We start from the raw sequence: 23,567 nt of genomic DNA on the forward strand, positions 1-23,567 counted from the left end.
TTTTTTTTTAAAACAATTTAACTTTTTATTGATTTTGTTTACATAATAAGGAATCAGCAACTACAGTAGTTGCCACTTTAAGTGACCACAAGAAGACAAAATACATAATTATTTTACATGTTTATATTACAATTTTATAGAGTTAACTACAGCATACCCATGTTTTGCTGCAACCTGAATTCCTTTGGCCATCTTGGTTTTAATTATGTCCAGAAATCATATTTGCTTCTTACCAACTTTTATCAGATGTTAACATTTTCAAATCAAACATTTTTAGAAAAGCTACTGAAAGCAGTTTCGTTATAAATAGTCCATGTACATACTCTTTGCGTGCGGTTTCAAAATTTGGCAAGATGATTACAGACCACAGTCTGATATGGAAAAGGAAAGGGTATTGGGATGTAAGTGAGGAGGAAGAACCAAAACTCAGTACATGGTAATAAAAATGAGCTAAAACTTAAGTGGGAATAAAAAATATATTAGTTATCCAAAGTTAATTTAAAATCCAAAGTTTGAAATGTCTTTTGTGTTGACAAGTGTCTGAGAAAGTGATTGGGAAGAAACTAATAAACAAGACCGTGAGTGATCTGTAAATAGAATCCATGTGGCATGTGAATTAATTATTGTCATTTCTTTTTGGCCACATCTTGGGGTTTTGGTTTGCTGTATTGTCACATTAGATGCTGGCAGAAAACAACATTGCTAGCTCATTTCCAGCACGTGGCCCAGGGTTACTAAAGGGAAAAAAAAAAAAAAAGTAGAAACTCTGCTATATTTTAAGACAGAGTTAAAGCTCTTGGGCCCAATTTATCCCTGCAGTCACTCTGAGAACATTGCACTGTGTTTTGCTGGAACAGAATCAGGACCTTTTGCATTGATGTGACGGGGCAATGACGAACGTCAGGCTAAGAATGGGAATCCGTCCCCGTGGGTTTCCTCCCACCCCACCTCATTTCCTCTCTCTTCCGTTCTCTCTTGTACATAGTTTCACACACATATCATCCCAAGTTAACCTAAGGCGCTCTGCTGGGGAGATGAAAGAATTAGGCAAGAATGCACAAAGAAAGAGGTCCTTACAGTCCCCAAAAGCACTTTTGCCTGTATGTGACAAAAAAGCACCACATCAAAAACTGTTTTTTATTAGTTATTTATAAAAATGATATAAAAATTAGTAATAAGCTTTACAAGTAGTTGTTAAATTGATTAATTTGTGTGATTTCAAAAAACAGTGTTTTAATTATCATATTACACCTACGCCAGAGACCATTTTGACTGCAGCAGGTGGGAGAGGACCCTGCTTTCTCCTGCGCCCTGTGGGCCCTGCTCCAGGCAACTCACGTCCTGTCCCTTAGGTGGTTACTGGCATCTCTCCATTGTAAAGGTACTAAACGCTGGGGCTGGCCCTTTGTTGAATCATCTGCATGTCCTATAATTGTAGCTAAGTACTTGCAGATGACAAAATACACAAATAGTGTTTCAACTACAGTAGTGAAAGGAGAATATTTTAATAATCTTAAAAGAAAATCATAGGTAGCATTTTCTTCGCAGAATACATGAGTAGGAGACTTCAAAGCAGTCTTTTGGGAAAGCATTCCAAACCTTCTCTCTCCTTCCCTTTGTGACATTTGGCCTTATCTGAATGGAGAAAGATTAATGATTTTCAAAAACCTCAATCTCTCTGATGCTACCTCCTGATCCTTTAATTATGTTTCTAATGTGAAAAAAAAAAAAGATACACCAGCTAAACTTGCTTTCACATTTTATAGTCCAGCCAATGGTTTGACACCATGAATTAAGAAAAGGTTCTTTTAAAGGATTTTTTAAAATTTTGAATTGAGCCATTTAAACTTTACTTAAAGATTCCATTTTACAGTGACACAATTTTCCTTTATATCAGATTCACATGAATTTAAAACATAAACCTCTTGAACAGGAATTCAGAGTGAGTTCAACCTAAACCTAAGCGGTGCAGGAATGTACTGGAAGTTATTAAGAGCTACACTGGAGTGCTGGCTGTGTAAAATTAAGTGCTTTCACGAGGAGGCTTTCTTAATTCTCAAGGCTTTTGTTTTCTCAGGCAATAAATAGCTCACAGAGAGTCATGGGTCACTGTGAGTGTTAAGAAAATCATCACTCTTACACTTTTACATTGTTTTGTGCAAGCACACAGTTGTTTTGTTTTGGCAAACGCCTCCTTGTTTTAGTGACTTCTGTCCACAATAAAGAAAATGAAATTAAGTGACTATTCCTTCTCCTAAGATGAGCTGTATTTATTACTGGAGCGGAAGTTGTCATATCCGTGATCATTAGCTTTGAACTTCAGGCATGACTGCTTTTCCTCCAAGGACTGTTTTTCTTCAAATGACTGGCACCAGCAGCATAGGCATGACTGTACAGAGCAAAGTAACTCGTTAGCCGTTCACATCAGTTACTGTCATGACTCTTCCTACTTTCTGGGGTTCTGACTGTCTGGGCACGATCGGGAGTTCTTGGCCACTTCCTTTCCATGCTCTCTTATTTTTCCCTTTAACAGCATATAATTACACAAGTAGTATATGATAGTTTTTTATACTGGAAAATACAGGGAAAGAAATGTATATCACTAAAACTCACCTTTTCATTAAAATTAAAAGGGAAAAGCACTCATTCTTGATATTTACTCTTGCTTACTTGAGAAATTCTCTTAATATTTGATAAATATATAACTCAAGACTTCTTCCTAGGCAAGTAGAAATATTACCACACACCATACATATAAACACACGACCGTGTATGTGCATGTGTGCATGAGTGTGTTATCTTAATAAAATTGTACTATATGTACTACTCTGTAGCCTGATTTCTATGTCAGTGAATTTAATGTTGTATTGATGTTTTTGTCAGCCATGTGTTATGCTCGTGTGCCTTTTTAATACCGTCACACAATGAACTTAGAAAGTACATTAATGTCTCGGTTTGATCCATCCGATTTCTTTTCTTGGATTTTTTTTTAAATCCCCAAACTTTGTTCATACTGTTTGCTTTCTGAGGATCTGTATGTATAAGGAACTGGGAGGTCCATTGTTTTCTGTTCTCTAAAAAGAGGGAGTCGATCTTGATGAACGTTCTCTTCTAGCTCTACAATTCATGAGCTTATGAGTGGGCAAAGAACTTAAGACTGATTTAGATGTTTTGAGGAAGCTGAGTTCTTTCCAGTAATGAGCTACCAGGGACAAATGGATCATTCCCATATAAGGGAAGGGAATATGTCATTCATATTAGATTGTCGAAGGAGTGAATGAATGGATGGATGTTACAATGCAAGTGGCCAAATGAAGAATAATACACGTATTCCACATCAAGTAGCACAACTCTGCTCTACAAGCAAGGTGGCAAAGAGGAGGTAGAACCTGAATTACATGTCTCCATTAGACTTGCTATTCTCATGTCCCATATGAAGAAGATACTAAGTTAGTTATAATCCAAGCCATGCTGCCTTAGTCCAAAACCTACTGAAAATGGGAACAAGGCATTTAACTCATGTTTAGCTCTTATCATATGACATCTGTCAGACATCAATGCATGTCCTTTTTGTTAATTTTCTGAGCATTTCTCCAAGTACAACTGATTGGTTGAGGCAGAAGGGAGTGGTTGATGAGGATTTATAGGCAGAAATCAAGTAGAGTGAGTTTTGAGCAGAAGTCATATTTTAAAAAATTATCTGTGCTCTAACACAAAGGAATACTGTAAAATAATTAACTAAATCTCTTTAGATATAAATCTGAATCGTTTGGAAAGGTTATATTTGATGCCAGGCTAAAAAAGAGCTTTTTTATTTTGAAATACTCTCACCTTAAAGCAGTTTTTGAATCTTTTGCTCACCAAATACAGAGCTATAGGATTAATGCAGGAATTCAGGGAGGCCATGTTGATGCCAATGTAGTCCAACACCAACAAAAAGCTGTAAGAAACATTCCAAAACATGTCTTTGTTGCTTTAAGCCTATATTCCTTGCAAACTCTTGAGTTTTGGGGGAAAAACATTACTCATATACAATAGTTTGACTTCATCACTGGTCTTTGCTCATAATGATCTCTCTCTCTCTCTCTGTCTCTCTCTGTCATCATGCCCCTCCCTCCCATGCCCAATTCTCACTTTGACAATAAAATCTCATTCGGAAGTGCTGAGGCTGGCTGAGAAGGCTTTGCAAAGTGCCAAGGAGAATCGGAGCTTATATTTTCAATAGTGCCACCCACTCAACATTTCGATCATTTTATGATCGAATGGAGAGAGCTCTGCCTCTCGATTCTCAGTGTTCTTATTAGTCTGCTTTATTCCTTCCTCTACAACAGGAGTGAAGGGGGAAAAGTGAGAATCGTAACTGCTCCCTCAAGACTAGCAAAATGGTACTCTGTCTCTGCAAGGGACCAGTGGGAAAAAACTTCTGAATGGCGTTTACCTACAAAAATCGGTCTAGTTTACTTTTCTTACCTCAAAAGTTCACATCTATTAGGATCATTCTGATCATAAAGAGTGAGCTTCAAAATCCTGCTGAGGTGAAGGGGAAGCCAGCACAGGGCAAAGACGAGGACCAGGCAAAAGACCGTTTTGGCCACTTCCCGTCTCTGTAATAAAACCATAGTCAGGGACTAAATAGAGGACTCAGATAATCACAGTGTCCCCACTTCCCAAACAGAATATTTAATATTGTTTACAAAAAGCCAGTGGCATTTGTACAAATTCAGAACATCAAGCTTTAAGTCGAATAGTTGATGTGAATTAGAAGTAAAGTGACTCGAGATTCACCTTAAAAAGGTAATGGATCTTTCTAGATCTTTTTAGATTACGTAGAACAGAATTATCTCTCGATAGATAATATAAAAAATATTCTTTGTATTTTCAAAAATACTGGAAGCAAGAGAAAGGAAGTATGGTCTAGTGTATAATAATTTTAATTTGTTGTCATTGTAATAATTTTCTTATTCATAGTTATAATCGTGAGTCAGCACATATTTCTATTTTCTTACCTGCTTTAAGTGGTCATTTAAAGCAATCTGCATGCCACTCTTCTTTCTCAACATTTCACAGGTCATCAGCGTATAAAAAAATGCAGTGATGGCCAATGGCAAGCAGAAATAGAAACTAAACAGCCACCAATCTTTAGCTGTCTTGTAAAACTATGGAGAAGAGAAAATTCTATGAGTTAACATTCCTCCGTAAAAAACATCTTCTACACCACACGTTAAATTAAAAAAAACAACAACATACTCATCTACTTCTAAAGTAGATACATTTCCTAAACACTATATAGGATATTTCAGGCCACATCTACTGAACAAATAACTAAATACTTATACTAAGTATAACAAACATTCCTTAAAGGGCATTTCAATTCTCTAAGGCAGTGTGCTGTAATTCTGCTCAAGAATTTAGGCAGTTGGGCAAAATTAAAAATATTTGGTAATTCAAATATTTTTGCCTTCACATAAGCAAATTATCCTTAAGCAAAAACATTCTTAAGGTACTCTTTCTGTGAAATACCACATCTGAATATGTGAAGACATCCTAGTGTTTAAGGGAAGCATTCACTTGTTAACAAGTGTGTTTCCCAGACAAAAATAGATGTGGAAAGGTCTGCGTTAATTATTTAGCTAAGAAATGTATGAATCTCACTTATCAATTAGAAAATCAAAGCTGCTTATGACTTAGGCCTTTTTTTTTTTTTTTTTTTTTTTTACTTTATTTTTGCTCTATCTTTTTTTCCAACTGTGTTGGAGCAGAATTTATGTAATCTATGCAGAAAACTTTTTCCTTTTAACTAATAAGACACAAGAAGATAGCAATCTCATTCTCAATTTCACATTAATGTCCTTCTTTTTTCTTAAAAAAATTTTTTTTAACATTTATTTACTGTTGAGAGACAGAGACAGACAGAGCATGAGCAGGGGAGGGGCAGAGAGAGAAGGAGACACAGAATCTGAAGCAGGCTCCAGGCTCTGAGCTGTCAGCACAGAGCCTGATGCGGGGCTCGAGTCCATGAATCGCGAGACCATGACCTGAGCCAAACTCAGACGCTTAACCGACTGAGCCACCCAGGCGCCCCACTTCTTTTTTCTTTTAATTACCGGGATACATATAATCCCTAAAGTTGTATATAGTCTTCTTATATGTGAAATAGAAAATAACCATTGGTGACACCTGCATTAACGCCTCTTAATCCATTCTGTTGGGAAGAGTCTTTTATACTCAAGATCTGTCTTCAAATACCAGCATTGCCATTTTCCCCCATTTCCTGACTCAACGTTCTTGAATAAATGGCCAAGACGAAAAATTCTTTGCAATGGCAGCTTTCCCTTTAGATAGAGGGCAGGCTTGCCATTCAGAATCCTTCCACATCCGGGCATCCCCTACTTGATCACTCACTGAACCATCCACTCCCTCTGATGGCTGCTGTGTTGTCTTATGAGGAATACGTAGTAGTTGGCAGTCCTTATGGAGGAGATGAGTAGAAAAGCTATACGTCCAAATCGATCCTCTCATGTGAACTTGCTTTATCTGTATCCCTGAACACCAGGGAATTCTTGTGGAAGTAGTGACCTAGCTTTCCACAGCATGGGTCATTAGTCACCGTTAGCCCCCCGGTCCAGAGGCTTACGCTCTTAATTTATGCCAAGGACAGTCATAAATCGATAGCTTCCCAAGAAGGGAAGATCAGGCGGAAAGTAGCTAAATATTTATAAGGCAAGAACGGAAAGGAAAGGAAAAGGTAAAATTCACCTGCATGAAGGCTGTTTTCTGAGTGGGACGAAGCAAGCAGATTCGCAGGTAACGTCCTTTGTAGTCAATGGTTATCATATCAAAACCCACGGCTTCAGGGACTGCCAGAACCACAGAGACCACCCAAATTAAAACAATTTCGACTGCTGTCCATTTTGGAACCCCGATTCCTTTAATTCGACTCCAAGAAGCAACGGCTCGATATCTGAAGTACAAAATAGAATTATTTGTCAAGCTGCAGAGCCTGCTTTTATTGAATTACATAGTTTAGTTTCTAAGTAACATAGCAATCACTAGTATAGTGTTCAGGATATACCTGGCTTAAAGATACGCTCTTACCTGTCAATACTTAGAGCACATAGACTCAACACAGTGATTCCCACGGAGGCCTTCTGGATAAAAGGCACCAGCTTACACATCTCAACTCCAAAGGGCCAGTCCTCGGCAAGCAGCTGCATTGAGAAGACATGAAGCTCTGTGAGCAAGATTTTCACACGGTGCCCTCTGAACTGCATTACTTAGTGGACAGTAATTAACATGCAGAGTTAGATAACCAATTCCAGTTCTTCTTCTTTTCCTCATGGATTACTCCTTTGAAAAGCATCAGTGTTCGATATATGGATCAGGAGAGCGGTTGGGAATAATGAAAATGCAGCCAGTTCAGGAGAATTTGTTATGCATACACAGTAGCTTAGGATCCGAAACTCCACCATGGGGCTAACTGGGGCCGATCTTGTAAGTTCCCCTTGGAAAACTGAATGTGATGCACTGAAAACATCTCTTCTACTGTCGTGGAGTCTCACATGCTCAGGTCATGGCCAAACCAAAATATAGATGATAAATGTTAAAAACAGATGATAAATATGTATTTGCATATTTCCACTTTACTGTAGTCAACTTGAGTGCCCAGAAACTCAGCGGGAATACGCACACTGCTCCTTGAACGCCCTAGACACACTGCTGTGTTAGGGCTTTACTCTAGGTGTTTCCTTATTTTCGAAGGCTCTTTCCCCACAGATCCACTGGGCTAACTCCCTTACCTCCTTCAGATTTTGCTCAAACCTCATCTTTTCAACATAACCTACTTTAACCCCATTATTAGTACAGTAACTAGCCAGGTGCCTGTCTCTCTTACCCTCCTCGACTTTCCTTTTTATCCATAGCACCTGTCAACAACTATTGCATGTATTATAACATTTACTTGTTTGTTTTGCTTAGTTTTTGCTCTCTTGAATCCCTAGAGTATAAGGCAGAATATGGCCTCTGCAACTGCCTAATTCAGTTCCTGCCATGTTGTGGATGCCATATTCAAACCCCTAAAACATATAGGCACTGGCTCTACCATGAGTAAAAAGACATAAGTTCTTGCTATTATACATATATGTCTCTCCTTCCGGCTTTCACAATAGATGTACAACCATCTCTTGTGAAAACCAGTTAATTTCTTTCTTAGGACAACTGGGTGTGCCCACATTGGTTAATGAATCACTTTAGGTGAACATCTGGATTGAATGTTCCTGAGGTTTTGAAAATAAAGAAAAGTATTTCAAATCAATGTTTTTTTTTTTTTAAATGTTTTAAAAAATAATCTTCCAAAAGTGAAAACTATTTTGAAACACAATTGAGTCTTTCTGTCCTTTCACTTTAGTGAAGTTTCTTTGTGGAGTCTGTCAAGATGTGTGATTGTTCCAAAATGGCACCAAAGGCTGAAATGTGTGTCTAGTATGAATACGACTTCGAGCTCCAACATGAGACCAATTTCGTTTCCAAGTTAGATACAAAAAGTTACTCTGACATGTAGGACAGATGTTGACAAGCTTACCACAGACATGCTTCATCTAGGGTCCTGAAGATCTACAGGGCCAGGCAGGTAACACAGAGGGGTAGAGAAGACGGGTATAAAGAAGTCATTGGTGTCAGGAAGATAATAGAGAGTGGTAGGGTGTGGGGTAAATCCCATCTAAAAGGGGAAGCTGCTTAAAGACCATGATATGATTTCTGCCAAGGAATCCCACATTAAAAACCAACAACAAAACACAACTCTTGATTTTAACTAAAAAAAATTGAATTTTTATATAAAACCTCATAATTATAAAAGTTTTTAACTCATTTTAAAATTTGTTTTTTAACGTTTATTTATTTTTGAGACAGAGAGAGACAGAGCATGAACAGGGGAGGGTGAGAGAGAGAGGGAGACACAGAATCTGAAACAGGCTCCAGGCTCTGAGCTGTCAGCACAGAGCCCAACGCGGGGCTTGAACTCACGAACCGCGAAATCATGACCTAAGCCAAAGTCGGACACTTAACCGACTGAGCCACCCAGGCGCCCCTAACTCACATTTTTAAAAAACACTGTCAAATAACATTGTATCAAAAAAATATATCTGTAGATCAGACTACTTGTGACTTCTGGATTAGTCAATTGGGTCAGAATTCTGCTTGTTCATTCATTCATTCATTCATTCATTCATTCAATAAGCATTTATTGAGCATTCACTATATGCCAGGCACCATTCTGAGTACAGGGTGCATATCAGTGAATAAGGCAAACTCCCTGCTCTCCTAGAGATTACAGGCTAGTGAAGGAGGCATATAAAAAAAACGCACACAAATATTTAATATGGTGTCATATGGTAATTGCCATTATATGAAGAGGGTATAGTGGGATTTGGAATAATTTCTTGATAAGCTTCTCAAGCAACATCTTTCTGAAGAGGCAACATATGAGTAAGGGATCTGACTACAGTAAGAAAGTAAGCCATGCAAAGTGTATTCAGGGTAGAGGAAGGAGCAAGTGCAAAGGTCTCGGCGTAAGAAAATAAGCCTAGTGTGCTGACCTTACACAAAGAAGTCTATTAAGACCCAGGCCAAGTGTCTAAGAGATGATGTTGTAGAAGGAGTCGTCTGAATAATTTTTGAGGAAGTACATTGTCCGTTTTTAAACAGGGAAATGGCATGGTCTTATTTATGGTTGAAGAAGATCACTGTCAGGGGAGCCTGGGTGGCTCAGTTAAGCGTCTGATTCTTGATTTGGGCTCAGGTCGTGATCTCACAGTTCGTGAGTTTGAGCCCCACATCAAGCTCTGTGCTGACAGTGTGAGCTTGCTTGGGATTCTGTTTCCCTCTTTCTCTCGGCCCCTCCCTGCTTGTGCTCTCCCTCTCAAAAATAAGTAAACATTAAAAAAATAAAAATAAGTAAAAAGATCCGTGTGGATGCTCAATGTAGAATAGAATGTGGGGTCGAGAAAGGAAGCTTTGATGAGAGATTGTGGTCAGCTGGACCCGGTGGTAACCTGGGGCTGAACAAATGGGTTGCAGACCAGATATATTTTTATATTTGAAGGTGGAGCCGGGAGGATTTGTTATGGTTTGGATATAAGACACGAGGAGTCAGGGAACTAAGAGGTTTGTCACATGAATGATGGAGCCATTCAGACTCATTCATCAGACTCAGGATGCCTTAGGTCTGAACCGGCTATGAACTTAAGATACTTGAAAGGAACCGCCAATTGCCCTTGGAAACATAAGAATAAAAAAGTTCCGGGGCGCCTGGGTGGCGCAGTCGGTTAAGCGTCCGACTTCAGCTCAGGTCACGATCTCACGGTCCGTGAGTTCGAGCCCCGCGTCAGGCTCTGGGCTGATGGCTCGGAGCCTGGAGCCTGTTTCCGATTCTGTGTCTCCCTCTCTCTCTGCCCCTCCCCCGTTCATGCTCTGTCTCTCTCTGTCCCAAAAAAAATAAATAAATAAACGTTGGAAAAAAAAAAAAAAAGAATAAAAAAGTTCCAACCAGTTCCAAGGACTCTACCAGACCAGCTTCTTATGAATTATCCAGACACTATTTCTAATTCTGATTGCTCTTAGAGGTATCAGGGGGAAAAAAAAAAGAAAGAAAACAAAACTAACAGTTCTGTGGCACTTGCAAATGGGTTAGGCATTATTCTAAGCACTTTGCACATACCATATTGTTGACATCTCTGAAGAAATCCTAGGACATAGTACTACTGATCCCCATTTTACGGATAAGAAAACTGAGGCACTTAGAAGGTTATTAACATACTGTGTTGGTTTTAAATACGTCCACAAATTCTTTGCTGCTCCTCCCTTCACAAGGTGAAGAAGCCTCGTTTCCCTTTCCTTGAATGAGGGTTGGCTTTAACAATTTGCTTTCTACGAACAGAATGTGGTGAAAGGGATGATGTGTGATGTCGGAGACTAGTCACAAAAGGCATATGGCTTTCTCCTTGTGGTCTGGTGGATCACTCATTCTCAGGAGACCAGGTGCCATGTCAGGAGGACACCCAAGTGTCTGTGGGCAGGCCAGCATGGCAAGAACGTAGGCCTCCTGAAAACGACTAGCAAAAATTTGCCGGGGGCACCTGGGTGGCTCAGTCGGTTAAGCATCCGACTTCGGCTCAGGTCATGACCTCACAGTTTGTGAGTTGGAGCCCCGCATCGGGCTCTGTGCTGACAGCTCGGAGCCTGGAGCCTGCTTCCGATTCTGTGTCTCCCCCTCTCTCGGACCCTCCCCCACTCACACTCTGTCTCTGTCTCTCTCTCGAGAATACGTAAACGTTAAAAAAAAAAAAGAAAGAAAAGAAAAAAAGGTGAGACTAGCACAAATTTACCAGCTGTATGAATGAGAGATTCCTCCAGCTTTAGGCAAATCTTCAGAAAACTGAAGCCCTTGGCAAATACCTTGACTGCACCCTCATGAGAGACACTGGACCAGAAGCACCCAGCTAAGCGGTTCCTGAATTCTAGAGCCACAGACAAGGTGTGAGATAATAAAAGTTTCTTGTTTCAAGCCACTAAGTTTTGGGGTTATTTACTATTCATCATTTGACAAGTAATATATCTGTCCTTGCTTTACTCACTTGGTTACTTGTCCTGGTAACTTGGTTTATTACTCACTGAAGTAACCGATCCACGTTTGAACCCACATGGTCTGATTTTAGAGTCTATATAGCGTTTTGGAGAAACCGACCATAGAAAAAAGATTGTTTAGAATTAAATCGATATTCGCATTTTGACCCATACCTATGTGTCAATGGTAAAAATATCTAGATGCAAAATAAAATCTCTTAAGCACGTAGCCATTTCATTCACATAATATCCAAAAATTAACATATTTCCAAATATCTTATTTGCCTCAAACTATTTCCAGATATGCAAATATTAGGATCACCTAGGTGCAGGCATCAGATGAATCAAGATGAATGAGCGTCCAGGCCACTGAAGGGAAAGAAGTCTGGCCAATGGAAAGGAGCCCTGTACTGAATCCAGGCCCTGTTTTGAGGTTACTATTGTTTTTGGCTCAGCCCAGAAATTGGAGGATTGTTCTTCATACCACTGGGAGGCCTGCAGCTCAACCTCTGACCCAAGTTATCACGGGGGATAGGGAAACACAAACTGAAAATTGTAACCGTTCTCTTCACGTTCGACACAGAGATAGTCAGAAACCGAATCATAACTGAGGGCTTACAATTTTCTAATCTACCCTTCCAAAGGGAAAGGAACTGCAAACCAGGGAGCATTAACCTTCATCAGCTTTTTTAGCTTTGCAGGCTTTCAATTCAGGCCCGAATGCTGCTGGTCCTGGAAGGCCACAAAAGATGAGAGACAAAGTGCCCACTGTCACTTCTGTTATTTTGTAATGAGAAGGGTGACTTTGGCAACCCCTGCCTCTCTCCAACCAGAAGGCTTTGTGGAGACTCTGAGAAGCCAGCTACCCAGTGGCAGAAACCATGCCCACTTCTGACGCTCATCTTGGTCTTAATGGCTTCCGGTAAGTCTTGGGCAATTTAGTGCCGGGAGCTTATGTAAAATGCAAAGACATCAACCCCTTGCTTAACGGTGAACAAAACCCCAAGTGGAAGTGAGGGAAGATTTACTAAAGTTTAAAAACAAACATCACTCTCAACCAAGGTGCCATCTTTAAATTTCAGTGGAAGAATGTTCTTATAGATTTTTATGATAACTGGAAATTAATTATTTCACTCTTCGTTGACAAAAATCCTGACATCCAACACCTAATTTGAAGTCCAACAATATAGCTTTCCTCTTGTAGGGGAAATTGATTCTTTTTATTGCAAGAGGAAGTAATTCTAACTTTAAACCCAGCAATAACACATTCTTATTCCTCATGTTGAGTTTTTTCTTTGGACTTCACTCCATTCAATTAGATAACTTAAGGGCAAGATCTGAATACTGAAAACAAATCAAGCACGCAATCAGACAAGTCTCTAATTGCAAAATCAATGTTAGAGTTCTATATTGTTTCTTGGTCCCTGTCACAGGAATTAAATGTCTAGGTTCTGCTTAAAAGTAAGTTTGAATATATATTACCTACCACTAATTAAATGTGAACCAGTTAGAAATTACTCCCATAACTGTTTCTGGTTTTCATATTGCGATGACTCAACCAACCAAGAGCTCTTGACAAAACTGTTAGGTCCTACAGCGTGGTGTCCATTCGACACATGATAGCCCACGCTTGTGCTCATCCCCTTCCCTTATGGTTTACACTGCTTCCCGAGAACGTTTCTTTTGTATGAATAAAAACAAATAAGTAAATCAACACTAGACTGAAAAAAGACGTGATCGTACTGATTATAAGATTTCTACTCAAGGATGACCATAACTGCATAACTTTATGTTGGAATGGCTGTTTATGAAAGAAAAAAAGGCAATAGCATACAGGGGCACCTGGGTGGCTCAGTCGGTTGAGCGTCTGACTTCGGCTCAGGTCACGATCTCATGGTTTGTGGGTTCGAGCCCTGCATCGGGCTGCCTGCTTCGGATTCTGTGTCTCCTTCTCTCTCTGCCCCTCCCCCACTTGTGCTTTGTCTCTCTCTGTCTCTCAAAAATAAGTAAGTGTAAAAAAAAATTTAGAAAAAATACAAATACATTATTTTTCTATTACATTTAACAATTATTTTTATATTATATATTTTTTCTTAATTTCTAAAAGGATAAATAGCATGAATAGGAAATAAATATCCTCTTTTTATAAGTATTGTTAATGATTCCTACAAAATCTCTCCAACTGGGAGATTTACATTTTTCATTTCTCTTTTTAATTAAAAATCACATTCCTGAGAAATTAAATGGAGAAAACCCTGTTAATACATACCACTGTTAATGCCCAAAGGAATTAAGCCCCATAAAGTCAGGGAATTTGAAAGTTAACCGTCTTGCACTAATAAATGTCCAATCGCTTCATTAACCTTATATACTATTTTCTTTTCTTATTTTTTAAATCAAGAGTATATACTGAGTTTTAACTGTTTACTTGTTTCAGAATACTCTATCACATTTTTAACGTCCAGCATAGTGCCTGGCACACAGTGGTCACTCATTAAATGCCTGTTGATTAACAGTGAATGAGTGTGCAATGGATGAATGCATGAATGCAATCATAAGGCAGAAATCTTATGATAAAACTATTGTCATGAACTTTCAGTTCTCATGTTTGGAACAAAGTCTTTAGAGAACTGAGATGGCTACGCATTTATTGTTTGTTTGTTTGTTTGTTTGTTTTTGTATTGTCTATTCCATGCCCTTCCTTCCTCTTTCCAGAGGATCAGGTCTTCTTGACACATGGAGCCAGGGCCCTGAGGGATTGCCGGGTGATGGTTGGCTCTTCTCTTTTTGGAGTTCCGCCTTCCAAATAGGCTAGAAAAAGTGAAAAGCAAAAGTTCCTCTCCCATCCTGTCGCTCCTACTCAAAGCTGCCAAGGAAATGACTGACATAAAACAGAACTTACTGTTTCTCAATATCTAATGGGATCCTACCAGGAGCTTTAGTTGTAAATTTGGTGGAGATGGCTGCCTAAGCATGGAGATGCTGTAGGACATGATTGTTTAAAAGGCTGGGTGAGCAATGTATTTACAACAACAACCAGGGTTACTTTGCCAGACGGCTGTGATGAAGTGTGAACATTTCTTTCAAATGACTGGTATTATAGAAATGTTTTTACAGTGAGAGTCAAAAGAGGGAAATAATGGAGTGGTTGTGTTTCACAGCTTTGGGAAAGGGTGTATTCTTCTGCTTTTATCTCTGTTTCCTGCAGCAGATAAGAATTTTTCTGCATTTGAACTGGCATTTTAAAGATAGAGCACGCTTATTAAGGGATTTTCATTTCTTTTTTAATCGTACGTATGGACAGAATTTAAGGTAAGCTGCTGGTCAGGTACACAGAAAATATTTTCTTGACGTATGTCGTACCTGTGCCCTTGGGGACAGGTATCAATTACAAGTTCCATTCTGCATCCATTAAAATGCACTTAATCACCTAAAAATTAGGTCGTGAGGATTAGAAAAATGTGGGTCAGAAATAATGCCAGCATAACCCCAGGGGTGACACTTCAACAGACCACAGTGTGAACAATGCCCCCTGGAGTTGGGCGAGACAGAGGTTCTGTCTCCAAGAATCTGTTGCGTGCACACCCGCAGAACAGAGGGTTTTTCCTGCTCTGGAAACATTCCTATGACTTGCTTAAATACAACATTGACTCCATGAAGGTGAATGGAGTTTCCTGAAACAAAATCTCCAGAAGCAAAAAGAAAAGATTAAAAAAATATATCTTAGGAGAAATTTAAGTTTACTTTAAATATATTCTCTGCTGGTGTTACAATGAAATCTATTTCCAAGTCTGTAACAGGTCAATACATAGATTGCTACTCTCCTATTATTCGAATTTAAGAATAATCCACAGTTTGTGCTTAAAAACTCACTGACATGTTACATATTCTGAAGAGTCCAACTAAGAGCATTAAGAAATGCTGTTTACAGACCTAGTAGATTTTTTGATTCATGTAGTTGAACTGTATCTTCTATGATCACTGTGACACGTGAAAAATGTCAGAATTACAAGCAGATGGTCTCACGGCTCAGAAAGAGACTCTGAAACTTCATGAAGTCAACAAATCTTATTAAATCATCTCATGTCTTACCTAAACCTAATTCTATCCAGAAAATATCTTTGGGACACTGGTAAGCTACTATGAGAAGACATTTGATTACCATGCAATCTCAAAGCCCTTTAAAATAATTTGAAAACACTGAGCGACGGGGAAGAAAGATATGTACAACATAAACATCCAGAGGATAGTTTTCCTCCTTTCTGGAAACTACAATTGAGCTAAAGAGGACAGAAGTAGAGAGAGGACACAAATCAGGGGGCATGAAAGTGGCTGTGAGTCTTAGGGACAGAGAATTGCTCGACAAATTCTCTGTCAACTTTGCTAATAAATTTCTGACTCAAGCATGAGCCTCTTTCTTGCTCTTCTACCACCACACTTGGGCTATTTTCTTCATTTACCTTTTCCCCAGAGGGTCTATAGGGGGAAAGAGAAGTAATCAATCTCTAAAATAAAAGCACTGGCAAGAGGAAAGGACAGAAGTCTAAAATTAGAGAAGTTGTTGGGTAAGGTGTACCCGACATACCACACTCAGCTGCCTCCCAAATGTAACCAACCTCGTCAAAGTCTTGAAAGAGATTGTTTCACATCATAAATTACATCTTGAATCTTATTTAAGCTCAGGCTTTATCTGTCAACACCCTTTGAAGCACTTAATCATTTATTAGCATTTGGCATGTTTCTCTAAAAATAATCAACTATAGCATATTAGCCACACAGAGATCACCTTATATGGTTTTTCTTTGCAAAATGAAGCACGTGGCTCCCTGGCCTTGAGACAACAGGGTCTTGGCTATGTCATCCTCTTGTATACCTATGGAAATATCTTCATCCTGAACAACTCATTTAAAGTGAGCAAAGAAAAAATGTTGAGCCTTTGATAGATAAGCCTGGGCATATTGAAAGTAACATTGCCGTGACATTTTAAGAGGCTTGGATTTATGGAGTGGCCAGTGGCAGATCAAAAGCAAACGCAAGGACCGTAGAGTTAACCTAGCGAATCTTTCATTGTCCAAGGCCAAGAGTTTGCCAACCATTTTGTCACAGGAATCCACGTGTGTAACAATAAATTGGGAATGTGAACTCTTGAGTTTCTGGATTATTTGAATTATGCTATTGACCTATTATGTAACTATGGCCAATGTTCTCATACAGGAAGAGGAACAACTTCACCCTTCTTTTTCATCTGAACAGTTATAAAAATTATGATTATCAAAGTCCCACTGTCCTTATGTTTTATGTGTAACATCTTTTGTCCACAAGCATCTGTCTGGTACTGACTGTTGCAGGCACGACACTAGGAGGGTGTTGGGGTATTAGTTTTATCTGTTAGTTGATTCTAGGTCATTCAGAGCTAATAGCCTATTAATACTTTTTAAAAGCTAACACTTTACATGTGCTTAATCGGTGCTCCTTAATTTTTTTTCTTTTTTTTTTTTTTTTTTTGCCTTAAATAAATGAATCTCAACATATCTAGGTTCCACTTTGGGTTCAAAGAGCTTCTGCCACTAGAATATCTCTAAATATTATAAAATGTTAGTAAAATATCTCAGTTACTTAACTGGAGATGAGGAGTGTTATTATCTTGGAAGAAATCAGACTCCCCTATCCAATGATACTTTTACTTCTTATGTTGCTCTATGTGCATGAACCTCCACTTACCGATCAGAAAATTATGACTTCAAAAGTTAAATCTGATGGAGTTCCACTAACTTTTACTTATAACTATGAAACTAGTCAATTGCACATAAACTTGTTAATTACTAGAAGTAGTCTAAGTTTGGAAGTGAGGAAGGTAAGTTTGTTCAGAAAGATAGGGTGTCATAAGCAGAAAATGTCTGATTACCTGACAAGGTCACTTCACTCAAAACTCATTTGTAGGTTCAGTGAAGCAACTCCACATTTTTACATGCCAGCATTTAAATGTCAGGTATACCCTACCTTAACTAGTTAAACATTAAAGATCAGCGATTTTGCCTTTCAGAACTATGAAGGCAGGCTCATTGCCTCTAATAGTAGCTTACGAAATCTTAACAGCAAAGCCATTCAAAGGCACTCCACCACCGCTGGACATCTGATTACACGTGGATCCTTATCAAACCAATGTCCATACCGATAACCTGTCTTCCAGTTCACAAGCAGATTCGTTTGCAAATGCAGTTTGCTTACACATAAAGGAAGTTACATTTGAGAATTAACCGTATTAGCTCAGTTACCCATGCCCATATAGCACTGAGAGTGAAATTGTTAAATGAAACCCAGAGATAGTTTAAAAACTCATTATTTGCTCAAGAATTTTTAGTTGCTTGAGAAGTTAAAAGAAGTTAAGTAAATTTTAACTTGAACTTGCCACCAACCTTTGTTAAATATCACTGCCAAACCAAACGAAGTCAAACGAACTAACCAACCAATCAGCCACCAACAACATAAAACCTTCACGGCATCCAGAAGTATACCCCTGCTTTGCTGTTTGTACACAGCTTGCTGTTTGTACACAGTTTGTACACAGCTGTACACAGTTGGGACAGCTTTGACATCAGTGCTACCGCAACTTACTAGTCAGATAGGTTCTCATAGGCAACAGACATATCGGTTACCCCATTCACCGCAGTCTATACAAGGAAGGACACAACTAGCCTGTGAGTAAGAAGAGATTCATCCTCACATCATATACTTATAAATACTGGCTTTTGGTTCAGGTACATGTATATAGACCATGTAAATATTGGCATGGTGATCCATGTATATACTAGAGATAGACATTAATACATGTATATCTGTATGGAGATGTTATATAAAATAGTGACCCAAACTAAGAGTACAACCATAACTTTGGGGCATAAAATAGAGATATCTATCAAAATCACAAATGCACATACCCTTTGATTTAGTAATTGTAGTTCTAGAAATTTTCAGATATAGTCACACATGTGTGCAAAGCCATTTGTATGAATCTATTACTTGTAGTCACGTTTATAATGGCAAAGCTGAAAAAAAAAGCCCAAATTTTCATTCTTATACACACACACACACACACACACACACACATTTATTTTTTTCTTACTAGGTGCCAGGCACTGTGCCAAATGCTATTTACCTGTCTATTTATATGTGTTTATATGTGTATACACCTGTTGCACAGAGATATAAAGATACATACATACTTTTAAATATTCGCTTTGGATGACTGCCTTTTCCATTTTCATCTGGATGGACTTACATAATGTAACATGTTAGAGCCTTAGCAGACACTGCTGCGAAGGATAAACCAGACTCTTCTTTTCAGCATATTTACATGAATATGCATATGTGAAGTACTTCAACAGTTTCCTTTGTCTGGGTTTCCTATGATACCTCTGTGGCCTTCATCATAGGATTTCCTCTCAGCCATAGGATACCTGGTGAGAGGACTGATTCTACCTGAAAGTTTCCAGAGACCTAGTCTCTTGAGGTAGAACAGATGTATATCCTAAGGGTTGTCAGCACCTCCCTGTGAAGTCCTGTCCCATTCTACAGCAGTATCAGAGACTATGACATTTTGGGGTTTGTCAACTTTTTTGAATGCTAGATTTACTGAACTCCAGATTAATGTAATAGATTCACATTGATGTCCCTTGGGTGTGCCAACAGATGGGTTACGTGGGCTCTATGAAATTGTAAATGTTGTGTGTGTGTATGCATGAATGACATTTTTTTGCATTTTAACATATTATAATTATATCTTATTAATTATAATATATGTCAATTGTATATAATATATACAATTAAATGGATTCTGAAAGATAATTGTAATATCCCACAAAAACAAAATTAGAGATCATTAGTTTAGGGGTGCCTGGGTGGCTCAGTTGGTTAAGCGTCCGACTTCAGCTCAGGTCATGATCTCAGGGTTCGTGAGTTCAAGCCCCATGTCGGGTTCTGTGTCTACAGCTCAGAGCCTGGAGCCTGCTTTGGATTCTGTGTCTTCCTCTCTCTCTTCCCCTCCCCTGCTTGTGCTCTGTCTCTCTGTCTCTCTGTCTCTCTCTCTTAAAAATAAATAAACATAAAAAAAATTTAGAAATCATTGGTTTAGAGATTAAAGTCTCCCAGTTTAGGATAAGTTTAAATGGCATTCATAATTCACTTAAATTACTTTGTGTTAAGTATAATACCTGATTATGCTGAGGTTCTAAATGCATTTTTAAAAACTTACTTATATGGTTGGGCGCCTGGGTGGCTCAGTTGGTTAAGCATCTGACGTTGACTCGGGTCATGATCTCACAGTTTGTGAGTTTGAGTCCCACCTCAGGGGAGCACGAACCTCACTTCGGGTGAGCTTGAGCCCTGCTTCTGGTGAGCCCCGCTTCTCTCTCTCTCTGTCTCTCTGTCTGACCCTTGCTCACTTGTGCCCTATGTTTCTCTCTTTTTCAAAAAAAAAAAAAAATAACTTACTTATATGGCATCACAATTATTTAGGAGAATAAATGGCTTTTAACTAGTCTGAATTGGGTGTTTTTTGTAAAATAAAGCCTTTAAAATAACAGTGATATTATCCATATTATGTACTACAGATCATCTGAAGGGGAATTTCAGGAGATAGAAATCTTCACATGACTCAGATTAAAGCTGGAAATGTTTACCAAGTACCCTGCCGTGTGGCAGTGTGTCCTGTAATCCCACCAGGGCATGCAAATGAGGTTCTAAGAATACTGCATGCGAGAGAAGGGAATGCTGGGTCTGAGCTCACTCAGTGCAGAGGGACAGGGAAGGCCCCAGGTCTAGGAAGACTTAGAACCTTCTGGGTTCTAGGGCCCAGATGGCCCGGGTCAAAGCCGTAGTTTCACCACTGTCCAGTGGTGCGACATTGGGCAAGTTACTTCCTCACCTGTCCAACACGGAGTTTTCCTGTAAAACAGGGATGACAACAGTACCTCCTCCCTGGGGTTTGCTGCAATGATTTAGTGATACTGACCAAGAACCTAGTGCATAATAAATGGCAGCCATTATTATTATATTATGCTTCAAGCGACACATGTTTACACGCAAGATAAAAATAAACTAAAAGCTAGTATGTAGCATTCCACGTTGGCAAACTTGGCAATGGGACCTTATTCTTTGTGATGGATGTGTTTATGACCAGTATTGATGAGTGGGGGGCCAGATTTGTAATGACTGTCTGTTTACTTCAGAAGTAAAAGCACAGTTTTAACAGATTGAATGGCTTCAGGCAAAATGATGCAATTTCCTAGGGAAATCATAAAGAAAACTGAAATGAAAGTAAAAACTGTGTGCCTTCCACGCCCCCCACCCCGCGAGTCAGATATTCTCTGGTTTATCAAATGTAATCATGTGATCAGAGAAAGTAAGAAAGTAAGAAAGTCCTCCCCAAGGAGACCTTTGACACAATTCTATGCAAGCCTAGCAAAACTGGATTGTAATCTCCCTTTTCAGATGGCTTTTTATTTCACTCATTTAAATATTTTGCAACATCCACTCTACAGTTTCTCAAGTTAGTTTTGATGAATTGAATTGAAATTCTTTTGTCAAATTGGAACAGTAAGAGTTGGTCGTTGGGGCTGCTTAAGAAGTAAGTGCATCACTTCTGGCTCCAACAGAACTGTGACTGCATCTAAGGGACCATTTTCGATTGCACCTCTCCCAGGAAACACTCAGACTTCATGAGAATAAGTTGCCATGCAGCATTTTAGGATTTCTTCTATTTATCCCGCATTTGTGGGAGTGTTTCCTTCCAGAGCCTGGATCTTAATCCGAATCCTATATCTAAACTTCAGAAATTGCTAGAATTCCCTTAAAGTATGGTTATTTGGATTAGGATTAAAGGCATGTCTTATGGTGCTTCCTGCCACAAAGATCAAAACATCCCCTATCACCCCTTCTCAGCCTCCATGCCACATTTTCCCCCCTGTACTGAGCCCTGGATTAGTTTCAGGCAAATTCCCAAAGCACATTCCCTTTCCCTTACACTTTGGTTCTGTTCTTATGTGTGACTTTCTACTGCTGATCATGATGGGTAAGCAGAGTTTTAGATCCTTGCATGGGCTTTAAAAATTTTCTGGCTCTTTCACCCAGGCTCTTTTCCTTAACACCACAATACCCCAGTAGCTGGGCACTAACAGCCTCATTGTAGAGTTGAGGAAACTAAGGCCCAGAGATGTCGGGATGTGTCTAGAGTTCCAAAACAACCTGGAGTCAAATAGTGCGGGGGTTTATGTCCTGCCCTAGCTCTCTGTGCCCGGTTCCCTGTGGTAATCACAATCAACGTTAGCAGCTGAAACCATTTAGAGACTTCACGCTGAGTGCTCTTTGGTTTGTTCTCAAGGTAATCGATGGGGGTACAGCTTGTACTTTGGACCTGACAGATTGGGGCTTGAATCCCACCTCCATCTCTTACTAACTGTGAGGCTTCGAACATCTTGTCGATCATCTGTAAAATGGAGAAATACCTACTTGCGGGCTGTCAAAAGTAGTGAAGGGAAGTAACCCATCCTTTCCAGGGCTTGGCCCGCTGTAGACATGCACTAAAGAGCAGGTGCAGTGCAGTCATTCACAGCAGGTGAAGCGTGTTGGTGTACTCTCTAATCTGGTCTCTTTCTTCTAGCCCATTTGTTTCCTAAAAAACCCAATTCCAGCTCCTCTACTTTTAGGGCCCTCCACAAAAATGCCTCCCAAGGTTAGCTTGCATATGAATCGCCCAGGTATCTAAAGATGCGGATTCTGCTTTTGTAAGTCTCGGCCGGAGTTGCAGTTCTAACAGGCTCTCTGGTGATATCGGTCCTGCCAATCTGTGGACCACATTTTTTTTTTTTTTTTTTTTAGAGACAGTGGGCCCAGTGAGCTAGGCTTAGGGACTAAATACTTCAGGACCAGTGGTTCTCAGAGTTTACAGTTCATCCTCATCACATGGAGGGCTTGTTAAAAATACATACTACTAGGCTCTATCTCAGAGTTTCTGAAATCAGTAGGTCTGAGGTGGGACCATAAAATGTCTTTTCTAACATGTTCCCTCCCAAGTGATGCTGATCCTGCTGGTGTGGGGATTACACTTGCTGGAGGCTTAGCCTAAGGTTACTGAAGACCAGTAGGGAATTTGTTTCCAATGCTAGCTGACTTTTAGGAGGCTATGGATCTTCTAGAGTAAGCATCCCCCAAAGGCTCTTCCGTCTTCCTCCTCCTACCTAGGCACCCTCCCGTCAAAATTGGCCCTTTACCTTGTAGACAGTGATGGGGATGTCAATGATGATGTGTAGCAGGTCTCCCAGAGCCAGGCTGGCTATCAAGATATTAGGGCCGTTTCGCATGCACTTGTTCTTGTAAATGATTCTCAGCAGTGTGGAATTCCCGATGATGCCCAGCACGAACACTAGACAGGACACCACCGTGTTGATATACTTGAAAGTCTCCTTGATCTCAATGGATCTCTCGCACGGAGGAGGCGAGCGTGGCCGGGCTCCGGTTGTTCTCCCTGCTTTAGGCATCTGCGGGGGTGCAGAAGTCGACGGCACGCTGGCGTTGGCATCCTTCGGCCAGGAAACCTCGGCGGGGGGCGTCATTATCTCTCCGGGTCCCGGAAGTGGCAGAGTGGCCCTGGTCGATGGGAATCCCCTCTCTTCTCCCAGGACCCCCGCCACGCCGCAGGCGATGACCAGCGCCAGCAGGGCGCGTCCGCGCAAGCTTGGCGGCGGCCGCATGCTGCTGCCTGCTCCAGTGGGCGTCGGGTGGCCGCTCTGCAGCTGTGAGTCTGGAGAACCGCAGGGAAGAAAGACTGGAAGCTTGGGGCAGCTACCCCAGCCACGCCCCTGCAAACCGCTAGCGCAGAGCGCAGCCGCGCGGCGAGCGTCCGCGCGCAAATGTAACTCAAGTTTGCGCGCCAGTGCTAAACCGGCGCGCGT

At 40.0% G+C, this 23,567-nt stretch overlaps 1 protein-coding gene across 1 annotated transcript; it reads right to left on the reverse strand.

Annotated features, from left to right (window-relative positions):
* Nucleotides 1–23,567, reverse strand: EDNRB (endothelin receptor type B). The gene is made up of 7 exons (XM_047080908.1): nucleotides 22,887–23,567; nucleotides 7,096–7,208; nucleotides 6,757–6,961; nucleotides 5,007–5,156; nucleotides 4,471–4,604; nucleotides 3,832–3,940; nucleotides 1–2,389 (listed from the first exon to the last, which is right to left on the reverse strand). The coding sequence occupies exons 1-7, from the start codon at nucleotides 23,364–23,366 to the stop codon at nucleotides 2,255–2,257; spliced, it is 1,326 nt and encodes a 441-aa protein (XP_046936864.1). The 5' UTR covers nucleotides 23,367–23,567; the 3' UTR covers nucleotides 1–2,254.

This window comes from Lynx rufus, unplaced genomic scaffold (assembly GCF_022079265.1).
Source record: "Lynx rufus isolate CCGP_SWC_20201006 ecotype Redwood Valley unplaced genomic scaffold, mLynRuf1.p SCAF_1, whole genome shotgun sequence".
Taxonomy (NCBI): Eukaryota; Metazoa; Chordata; class Mammalia; order Carnivora; family Felidae; genus Lynx; species Lynx rufus.